This window comes from Schistocerca gregaria, chromosome 3 (assembly GCF_023897955.1).
Source record: "Schistocerca gregaria isolate iqSchGreg1 chromosome 3, iqSchGreg1.2, whole genome shotgun sequence".
Lineage (NCBI taxonomy): Eukaryota > Metazoa > Arthropoda > Insecta > Orthoptera > Acrididae > Schistocerca > Schistocerca gregaria.
The window spans coordinates 914,836,282-914,848,162 of record NC_064922.1 but is presented as its reverse complement, the minus strand read 5'-3'; the positions used below and the strand labels follow the sequence as shown (position 1 = coordinate 914,848,162).

Below are 11,881 nucleotides of genomic sequence, written 5' to 3'. Positions count from 1 at the left end.
CATATGGTACAGGACAGTCTTAATTTCTTGTGATACTTTGAGAGGCCGATGTCTTTTGTAATTTCATGAGGTCAGTTTTTACACTTGCTGTTTCTAGAACAATTGCAGATGTTGTGGAAATGGCATGACAGATAGATCTGTTAATCAATGAAGCAAACATCCGCAGTCACTAGCTAACAGCGTTCAGCATCTGATGCATGGACGGAGACACACGTGAAGCTGAGGGCGCGCAGTTAACTGTTCATTAGTGCAGCAGCCTTCTGATCATTGGCCAACCACCGACGGAGATGATGTTTGAAGTCACACTCATTGGTACAGTTGCCGGTTGGCCCAGTGTGCGAACAGACATGCCCCCAAAGTTGATTGTGTTCTGAACAGCGTTCACTGGTGCTGCTGCCTGTCTGACTGTGGTAGGAAGAGGAAAGCTACCGAAGTTGATGCTGCCTGGAACCTGGCTCGTAGATGGACCAGCTGGTGGCGCCCATATGCGGACAGGAACGCCACCGAAGGTGACAATATTTGGTGCCGTGCTCGATGGTGCAGCGGAACTGGTGGTGTCTGCAGGTAGTCCCAGTGGTTCAGCCACTGGACCGATAGCGGCACAAAGTGGAGCGTCGACATCGGCATCTACAGCGTCTTCTGGATCCTCGGCGTTGTAGACTGCCCCAACCTGTGACGATAACGACATGAGTGCTGCTGGTACCTATAAAAAATTGTTACATATCCACAATTTATTTCATTATTCTTTACTCATAAACCAATTAGTTCAAGGAAAGCAATAATATTTACGATAGTTGTCATTTATTGTTCCGACTCCGTTGAACATTTTTATCTGCATGTACTTGCGTCAGCAACCGTCTTGTCTACTCAGAACTACATGTAGTACTCTGAGATGTGGTTCTCAGTAGAAAAAACAGGTTGCTGACACAAGTACCTAGATCTGAAGATGATCCAGAGTGATCGAAACATGTAATGTAATTAAAAAAGTGTATCTGAGCCGGAACAATAAATCAGAATTATCGTAAATATCCAAACAGTTTCTGAATCTCTAAAGCGGGTTACGTCGACTCCAGTAAAGAAATGAGGTGTAACAGAAATGCTGAACTTACCAAGAAATTTGAGGACCTCGTAGTAGTCGAACTAAAGCATTAGTGTTACCACGGAACCCAAAATACCGCATGACGGGGGAAGCAAGAAAGACATAATAAACCGAGTAGCACGCGGAAAGGGGACAGTGCTAGATAGCATAAAAAATAGCCGTAATTTGGAGAAGAAATTACTGAAATGTACGTTTGCAATAGGGTGGTGTATCGACGTGGATCATGTGTTTGTACTATAGGAATCGCAGGAAACAACAGAAACGAAGCATTTGAGATGTGTTGTTAAAGAAGGATGCTTCAAATTAAGTGCAACGATGGTAAATGGCGAGGTGCTCTGTACGATCCGGGAGGAGGGGTGAAAAAGACCGACGGAAAGAAGAGACAGAAAGACAGAGATTTGGAATACATCCAACAAATAGTCGAGAACGTTGGATGTATGTTCTACACTGACATCAAGAGTTTAGCGCTTGAGTGAATGTCGCTGTAGGCCACACCCTATAAGAAAGAAGACTGATAGAGAGAATTGAACCGAAAGACCAATTACCGAGGGCTCATGCTTGCCAGACGCGATCTGTCATGGAACTAAGATCATTTGACAGTGATGACGTACATGTTAATTGTGTCCTGAGTCATGACTGTGGCAGGTAAAACGATGTCACTTTTAAGATGGCTTCAGCGTGCATGAATACCTTTTCATGATCTCCGGCCTCTAAACTAAGAAATAAGCAAAGTGTAGTTGTGAAATAATATCAGAAACAAGGCAGAAACAAAATTATTTCCGAAAAAGTGAAGCAGGTTATGATGACTGAGGGCGTAATATTCAGATGCAGATGCTCTGCTCTCATGCCATATTTCTAATAAATTACTTGTCACACTCAGTTAGCCGGCCGCTGTGGATGAACGGTTCTAGGCGCTTCAGTCTGGAACCGCGCGACCGCTTCGGTCGCAGGTTAGAATCCTGCCTCGGGCATGGATGTGTGTGATGTCCTTAGGTTAGTTAGGTTTAAGTCGTTCTAAGTTCTAGGGGACTGATGACCTCAGATGTTAAGTCCCATAGTACTCAGAGCCAATTCAACCACACTTCAGTTACAGCTTAAGTCACACACCGGGCAGTTTCCACAGCGCTGGGAGAGCACTCATGACACCACTGTGTAAGTAATTACAGGAAATAATTATGTTCCATATTACTTATGATCCTGAGCTTCCCATTTTCAAAGTTTTTGCCGAGTGGAGACCCCACATCTGGGTACAAAGCACCCGGAAACTTCACTGAATGTAAGTAAACATTACTACCAGATTTACAGGACACGTTCCTCACACCGGGGAGAAGAAAATATGTAGTGTGGCCGTGGATCCGATTACGCCATTTGTACTTGTCCATTTACTGCAACTCCTCACAGTATATTAACCGTGGGAGCACACACGAAATCAACACATACTAGGCGTAGCCTAGGCAATCCACTTCCGTGAATCAGTTGTTCAAAGTACCGTCCGTTAATATTGATACGTCCATCATTGCGCTGAAGCTTCCTCGTGAGTGCTGCGTATGATTTGGAAGTTTTTCAAAACACGATCTGAAATAATGTAACTTATGCTGTGAAGTCATTGCCGTAAGGAAGCTCTAAAGAGTTTCGAGTGTTAATAATCGGCTAGAAGCAATTGCATTTCTCGTGCTTTAGCCTAGATTTTTTTTTGGTAGTAGTTTTCCTTTGATGCGTTAATTACAGCCTACTATCTCCTTAATACGTTGAGGAAAGTACTGTGTCATATTACGAGGGACATGTTCACTAACAGTTGTATTTGAATGTAGAATCTTTGGTTGAGTGGTGTGTGGTTGACCTGTTACTATTATAGGCAGAGGACAAGGCTACAGCAGTGATCTTTAAGGGGACGTGGAGGTAGCTAGGCAAATTATGGCGGCTCAGCTATTTGTAAATGACGATGTGGTAAGTGGAAGAGCGTGCTGCGGCATGCTTAAGAAAGCAAGGCAAAAAGGGTCCAGGAACTATATTAAAAGTAAAACTTAACAGATTCACTGAAATCATTAAAACTGCCTCTAGACTTGCCACAAAATATCTCCATTCAGTGTAGATTTATTGATACCTAAGCGGACTCACTAAAATTATTACTATATGTATAAAATTATTATTGACATATTAATTAAAAATTGCTTATGAAATAAATAACAAATTATACAGATACTCAAAATAACATGTGACAAACAGTTATGTAGCTCTTGATGCCGAGACTGACTATATTTCTGTTATTGTTAAAATAAATACACAAACAACTGTAAATGATTTATTAAATAATCAGGAAAAGTATGCCAAAGCAAGGATTTCTCCACATGCACTGAAACGATTATCGCCAGCAAGAGAGCGTTATTGTTTTATCCTATCAATCCATTTCTTTTATGAGATTTTGGTAACGTAGTGTATGTGAGATTGTCGTTTGACAAGCACTGGATACCAGCATCAAGGCGAATATAAGGTTGACAATTTGACTAGGTTTCATGCAGTTTCGTCTGAATCGTACCACAAGCAAACACTGGAATGCTTAAATAAATCTAGAGAAGTTATTTGTACTGTATATCAAAGGTAATATGTATACCAAATGCGTTAGTGATGATAGAGAAAAGCGTTTCCTGGTTGGTTTTGGATGCACCAACGGAGGGCAGATGATTAGAATGTAATGTAAGACAAGACTGCTTCCAGAGGCTAATGCTATGAATAATGTTATAACTATGAGTACTCTTCGTAAAATAGTCCGATCACTCCCAAAAAGGAAACCACCGTGTTAATCAAAAATGTTTTTATTGTAATAGTTAGCTACGTCCTGTAGCTGCTGCTCTGTGTAGTCACCACTCCGATGTAGACATTTGTCGTAGTGGCGGACCAACTTTGCAATACACTCGTCATAGAAGGCAGCCGCCTGCGCTTTCTGCCAATTCTCTACGCTGGTCTAGAGCTCGTTGTCTGTGCCAAAATGTTTTCTTTATAGCCAGCGGTTCATGTCAGCAGAGATGAAACTCAGAGGGAGCGAATTACGCGATGTATCACGAGTGATCAAAGACATCCCATGGAAGACGCTGCAGGAACATCTTTATTGCCCCTGTAGCGTGCGGACGTGAATTGTCATGAAGAAGGAAACGCATGACAATTATGTTATGAGGGCTGCATAACGTCAGGCGAAATCTCTCACTAGGCCCTCATACTTTTTATCCAGGCATCTTTTCGTGCTCACTGTGCGCTCAGAAAAGAGCGACGTGACGCGATCGGCAGAGATACCGGAGACACTGCCCACACGTATGTGCAGAGCTTGAACGGATTTTTGCTGTGGTTTCCACTTTGCACCTGATCGGACCTCACTTTTCGATTTGTTTATGTAAAGTATGCTACCTAACTCTAAGATGGAAACATTAATGTTGTATTGATAGTTATTACTGTAGAACCATCTAATCACAGCCACATTAAATAGTTTCTTTTTACTTTTCTTTATGGCAATGCAAGTAATGCTTAAAGATGTACTTCAAACGCAAGTATGCTATGTGCAGTCCGCTTGGCTGTGGTACAGAAAAAAATTTTGTTAGTGTTTAAACGTTAAGCTCTTCAGAGGAACGAGTGTTGTAAAAGTTCGTTACACAGGAGAACAAATTTATGTATTTAATCTTAGAGCTAATTTCTCACCTTATTAAATTCATCCAGTGAGAGCTGTTGTGGAATCACAGCATAGTTGGCCAGCCAGTTTGCCACAGCTGCACCCTGTACTGCGTCCATAATATTGTTGGAGAGAGCAGTAAGGTCAGGTGAGAATCTATGGGCGGGAAGATCAGCAAACGGACTGCTTATGGGAAGACCAAACATGGCGTTGTTAGAGCTGGGAGGAGAGCACATCGCTGTCAGGGGTACGCTGACGATGAACGTGTTGGGTGGATGGTTGTAGAGAAGACTGCTGTAAGGCCAGTAATTGTAGGCATCCTTCAGGTTGAGAACAGTAGTGGTAGGTGCAGCAGGAGCAATGTGACTGGTGGGATAGCGTGGGGAGACAGCAGGAGGAGAATCTGCATGGGGGTCAGCAGACGGACTTGGTGGAACGTTGCGGACAGGGAGATCTCCAAAGGAGGTGCTGTCTGATGAATCGGCTCTAGGATTGTTGACAGATGCAGTGGAGCTCTCTATACTGGCAAAATTACCCGGACTTTTGGAAACGCTTTCTTGGGTCTTAACAGAAGAACTAGCTAGCAAGCTACTTCCAGGAAAATTCTGAAATGCGTTACTGATAGGTAAGTGATCTTTGGCCTCGTTGTCGGACTGAGAAACATCGGAGGATTGAAATTTTGGGAGATTGTTTGTATTCTTAACAGATGGCGATTTTGGAGGAGGACACACAGTGCCAGGTAAGGGCAGTTTACCACCAGAAGACAGATCCGATGAACTGTTGTCTTCCATCATGCTCTCAGGGGGGCTGCAAGGTCTTTTGAAGGAAGGAACCGAGTTGGAAGTTTCGGAGCTATCAGTATCCTGATGTCTCTCAGCAGTCGTAGGGGTTGACGACGTTTCAGACGGGGTTCTGGAGCTTGCTGAGGGCAATTTGTCACCAGAAGCGAGGTCTACCTTTCGGTTGGCATCAAACGTGCTCTCTGAGGAACTATCAGATTTTTCGGCGGAAGGAGACGAGATGGACGTTTCGGAACTATCAGTACTTTCGAGACCAGCGGCTGTCTTAGGTGTTGACGACATTAGAGACGGACTGTTGGAGGTAGGTGAGGGTAATTTGCCACCAGCAGCGAGACCTGTCTTACGACTGGTGTTCAGATTGCTCTCTGATGGACGGTCAGGTCTATTAGGGTAAGGAGATAGATCGGACATTTCGGAACTGTCAGTATTCCGGAGGCTAGCAGCATCCTTAGAATTTGACGACATTTCAGACGGGCTATTGTAGCCAGCTGAAGGCAGTTTACCATCTGTAGCGAGACCAATCTTGTGGTTGGGGTTCTGCTTGCTCCCTGAGGAACTGTTAGGCTTTTCGGTGGAAGGAGACGAGTTGGACGTTTCGGAGCTGTCAATATCTTCGACACTAGCAGCATTCGTAGGGGATGACGAGACTGCAAACGGTGTGTTGGAGCTAGGTGAAGGCAACCTGCCATCAGAAGAGAGGCCTATCTTACAGTTGCCTTTCAGTTTGCTCTCTGAGTGACTTACAGATTTTTCAGGGTGAAGCGACAGGTTGGACGTTTCTGAGCTGAAAGTTTCCTCGAAACTAGCAACATTCTTAAGAGCTGACGGCGTTGTAGACGGACTGTTGGAGCTGGGTGAGGGCAGTCTCCCTCCAGAAGCCAGACCTATCTCATGGTTGGCGTTCGGTTTACTCTCTGAGGAACTGTCAGGGTTTTCAGGATAAGGAGACAAATTTGACACTTTGGTGACGGCCATTTCAGACCGGACCCATTCACTATTAACTATTGCAGCATCTACTTTTTGTACGACAGCTCCAATTCTGTCTTTTGGGATGACAGTGCCGGATGTCCCCCTTTTTGGCGAACATGGTGAGTGTGCATGTTTAGCCACGCCACCAGGCCTGGCGAAGGCAGCTGCAAGCACTGCGGCCAGAAGAACCTGTAACAAAAACGAGTCATAGTGGTTTTTCACACAGTTGGCGAACAAAATGGCACTGTGATACTTCCATTATGAACAGAACCTATCCCTATATGAGAAATCATTTATTACGTGAGTAATGATGCAAAGTACAACCCACGGACACACCTAACGCATGTACGCATCCAACACACACAGAGGACGACAGACTAAAAGCCGAAATATTAAATGTCTTTTTCCAAAGCTGTTTCACAGAGGAAGACTGCACTGTAGTTCCTTCTCTAGATTGTCGCACACATGACAAAATGGTAGATATCGAAATAGACGACAGAGGGATAGAGAAACAATTAAAATAGCTCAAAAGAGGAAAGGCCGCTGGTCCTGATGGGATACCAGTTCGATTTTACACAGAGTACGCGAAGGAACATGCCCCCCTTCTTGCAGCGGTGTACCGTAGGTCTCTAGACGAGCGTACAGTTCCAAGGGATTGGAAAAGGGCACAGGTCATCCCCGTTTTCAAGAAGGGACGTCGAACAGATGTGCAGAACTATAGACCTATATCTCTAACGTCGATCAGTTGTAGAATTTTGGAACACGTATTGTGTTCGAGTATAATGATTTTTCTGGAGACTAGAAATCTACTCGGTAGGAATGGGATTCGAAAAAGACGATCGTGTGAAACCCAGCTCGCGCTATTCGTCCACTAGACTCACAGGGCCATAGACACGGGTTCCCAGGTAGATGCCTTGTTTCTTGACTTCCGCAATGCGTTCGATACAGTTCCCCACAGTCGTTTAATGAACAGAGTAAGAGCATATGGACTATCAGACCAATTGTATGATTGAAGAGTTCCTAGATAACAGAACGCAGCATGTCATTCTCAATGGAGACAAGTCTTCCGCAGTAAGAGTGATTTCAGGTGTGCCGCAGGGGAGTGTCGTAGGACCGTTCCTATTCACAATATACATAAGTGACCTTGTGGATAACATCGGAAGTTCACTGATACTTTTTGCGGATGATGCTGTGGTATATCGAGAGGTTGTAACAATGGAAAATTGTACTGAAACGCAGGAGGATCTGCAGCGAATTAACGCATGGTGCAGAGAATGGCAATTGAATCTCAATGTAGACAAGTGTAATGTGCTGCGAATACGTAGAAAGAAAGATGCCTTATCATTTAGCTACAATATAGCAGGTCAGCAACTGGAAGCAGTTAATTCCATAAATTATGTGGGAGCACGGATTGGGAGTGATTTAAAATGGAATGATCATAAAAAGTTGATCGTCGGTAAAGCAGATGCCAGACTGAGATTCATTGGGAGAATCCTAAGGAAATGCAATCCGAAAACAAAGGAAGTAAGTTAAAGTATGCTTGTTCGCCCAGTGCGTGAATACTGCTCAGCAGTGTGGGATCCTTACCAGATAGGGTTGATGGAAGAGATAGAGAAGATCCAACGGAGAGCAGCGCGCTTCGTTGCAGGATCATTTAGTAATCGCGAAAGCGTTACGGAGATGATAGATAAACTCTAGTGGAAGACTCTGCAGGAGGGACGCTCAGTAGCTCGGTACGGGCTTTTGTTGAAGTTTCGAGAACATACCTTCACCGAGAAGTCAAGCAGCATATTGCTCCCTCCTACGTATATCTCGCGAAGAGACCATGGTGATAAAATCAGAGAGATTAGAGCCCACACAGAGGCATACCGACAATCTTTCTTTTCACGAACAATACGAGACTGGAAAAGAGGGGAGAACCGATAGAGGTACTCAAGGTACCCTCCGCCACACACCGTCAGGTGGCTTGCGGAGTATGGATGTAGATGTAGATGTAGATGTAGAAACGGGATAGTTGGCAGCGGTGATGTCCTCTACTGATGTTTCCTGCCCTTATCCATTAGACAACTTGTTTCGCACTGTTAACGATGGAAATATACGTGTAAAATTGATTGATATCATATTGTAAAAAGATACTTGATACTGTAGCTAATGAAGGACCTTGACACACTAGAACATACTCGGAGAGCAAATATATGAGGTATCTCGAATAGAATTACCTCCGTGCCAACCAGTATGGATTACAAAATATTGATCACGTTAAGCTGAACTGGTACTTTTGTTGTGTGACATTCTGAAAGCCATAGGTCAAAGGGACAATTAGATGCAGCATTTCTTGTCTTCCGAAAAGCACACATTCGCTGGTTTTCGAAAGTACGAACGTATGGCAAATCAAACGAGGTTCGTGGCTGGATTGAGGATTTCTTGTATGAAGGATAAAGCATGCTATCTTGGATGAAGCATTATCGAGAGGGCAGTATCTTCAGATGTGTCGCAGTAAAGTGTATTAGTACACTTGCTTTTTCCTGTTGAGTATTAATAGCCAGAAAATATTGATAGTAACGTCAGACATTACGCAGAGTTATAGTAACGAAGTAATGTGCAAGAAGTGCCGAACAAATATTGACTCGATCTTGTTACGATTTGAAAATGGTGCTAATATTGCTTTAAATGGTGAGATACTTAAAGTTTTTCTGGTAAAAAAGAAGAAGAAAAAGAAAGAAAAACATCCAATTGTCTCTTAACACTAAAATATTAATGAGTCACACTTAAGAGTCGAAGAGTTCAAACAGACATTTGAATCCAACCGCTTGTAGGCTTATGAAATGTTACCGTCATATACACTCAGCCGTATGTGACAGTTTACTCTTCATTGGTAGAGTACTACGAAAGTGCCATCGAATTAATTACATACAAAACATTCGTGCGACCAAGCTCAGAACACTGGAGCTTTTGAACCGTCGTCCTCCCGAATGCCAGTCCAGTGTGCTAACCACTGCGTCACCTCGCTCGGTCAGTACGTTTTCAATACGTGTAAAGATGATAGGCAGTTCTGAGCTATCATATGTCATGAAATGGGTAATAAAAGAAAGCCTGTCAGTGCTTTTTTCGGTTGCACATTTTTATGTATTATGTAGCGTTAATGTCTTAATTAGAGATATAACTGCTTCAAAAATTGCTTAAATTTCTATTCGTTGTAAAATGTATGTCCCCTTTAAGACAAAAGAGAACTGTGACTTAGAAACACTGTGCCATGCGGATACAGTGAAATTAACGAAACACCGCTTGTTGCGTGAATGTGTGAGGCACTCACCAGAGTCTTCATGTCTGCTGACATATAATGCCGACGCTGTGATGTCTCAGCCTGTTCAAGGGACTTAAATAGCGGCAGCCAGCACCATATCACTTCTCGTTTTATTATTCCCAACGCCTCATGCGTGCTCTGCGCTGTGGAGTGCAGGAATGTCAAACATCAGTTGATAAGCAACGTTATCCTCCTCTCGTATCGAATCGCTAAGAATCTAGACGTAATTTGATAAGTGTCTCCCGACAGTTCTCTCAAACATCATTGAGCGTATGTAAGGGACTGACCGGCTTTCTCGCTGTTCTGGAGGGTAGTCCTTTCTTATTTGTTACTCTTATTATCTAACAAAGGCTTCAGTCACGTATTTTTCATTGTTTTAGCTTCTGTTCATCATCCTGCATATTGGTGTCAATGAAAAAATTGGTAGGGGCCACTGGTGAGAATAACATTCGAAATAACGGGTAGTTGCCTCTCTGTTTCCGTTCCTTCAGCATCAAAAGGGATTACGCATTGCAGTTCTAAAATACCGGCCACTGTCCCTGTTTCTTAACCCAGATTGGATCAAAAAATATTTACGTCCACTAGGTTACGGTACATTAAGGTGCAGAGTACTGTCTTCTAGAGAAAAGTTAATGAGAGGATTTTAAAAAAGGGTTACTACACACCAGTTACCGTAGCAAGACAGACTGAATCTTCAGGTTTCTGCAATTGTAAGACTTTGAAACATGTATAACAAGAAGTCCTTGTTTACGCACAAGGGAACATTTCAAGGACAAAAACCGCAGTCCGTAAGTGTTTACCCGGTGTTCTGAAGATCAACATTTAAGAATAACGTAAAAATATTCATGTAGATTGGCAGCATACATCGTCATATTTACATTTTAATCTTCGTTACGCTACGTATACCAGACGAAATAACTTATTTAGCTGTCCGATGAATATAAATTACTCGCGCTGCGTGAATTACACTTGTGAACCATATACAGTACGGAGTAGCTAAATCGGGCACAGTGTTTTGCTTGACGCAAGGTCGTCCTCCTAACAACATTTATAAATAAAGTCATGCAGCTGGTCAGTAGGGGCAAATCTCGTTACATCGAACTATGAGAAAAGGTTTCACATTCAAATTCGTGATGTAATCAACTGAAACTGAATTAAGTAATTGCTATCATAGCTCGAAAAACTGAAGTCCTGATACCGATAAAATAACTTGATACTATGTAGATCAAAGTTGTCGACTCTATGTGAATAATTCCCGTCTCCAGTGTGTGCTGCTCTCTTTGAGGCAACTTGTACAAGAAACAGAGGAAAAATTTCCCAGCTTAACTGCCCCTTCATTCAGGTCTTTTCATGGAAGAGAAACTGAGAAACTCTTGAATAAATATAATTGTGGATCAAAAAAGTGAAGTAATAAGACCTTGTGCCGGATGTGAACACAATAAATCTGAACAGTTGTAGGGCGCTAGAATCGTAGCGTAAAACTTTCAGAACGATATGAACTTCATTTTGCAAACTGGCGTCGAAATGATCAGGATATACACCATCGTAAAATGAAGAACTTATACATAGAACCAATTGTCCCATATTAACTAGATATTACTCTTCTAACAGACAGTTTGAACACACTGAGTATAGTTTTAATCATAGACACTGCCACAGTATGTCCACAGAATCTGGAAATGAACCACATGACGAAAAAACTGGAGCACCGGAAGACATGGTCGGATGACAATGTGTCACATGACAGGTAAACTGCCGAGTGCACCAGTGCAGTACGTGTTCGCTTAATCTGCCCACCAGAGATGGCGTCGCCAAACGTGTGGTTTCCTAAAACCGAACACAAGAGCGATGCAAAAATTGGACATGGGACGGTAATAAGGATAAGCCGATGAAAGGGTGAGCGGCGTCGTGTGCCATCAGCTACTCTGTGACAACAGTTGACAGTAACTGCCGTTTGAATTTGCATACGCCGTCCTGAGTGGCTAACTTCAATATAAATTAATTCGAAAATGGCGCAACGTATTGAATTATTTTTTCTTAACAATTATTTA

At 42.9% G+C, this 11,881-nt stretch overlaps 1 protein-coding gene across 1 annotated transcript; it reads right to left on the bottom strand.

The window, feature by feature from the left end:
• Positions 1-244: 244 nt before the first annotated feature.
• On the bottom strand, positions 245-9,851 carry LOC126355687 (uncharacterized). The gene is made up of 3 exons (XM_050006052.1): positions 9,840-9,851; positions 4,787-6,715; positions 245-703 (listed from the first exon to the last, which is right to left on the bottom strand). Exons 1-3 carry the CDS (start codon positions 9,849-9,851, stop codon positions 245-247), a joined length of 2,400 nt encoding a protein of 799 aa, XP_049862009.1.
• Positions 9,852-11,881: the final 2,030 nt, after the last annotated feature.

What these genes read in the sequence shown, in the direction of transcription:
- LOC126355687 (XM_050006052.1), bottom strand. An exon ending in CACTGGATGAATTTAATAAG is followed by an intron (nt 704 to 4,786) that starts GTGAGAAATTAG and finishes AATTTTTTATAG; the next exon opens with GTACCAGCAGCACTCATGTC.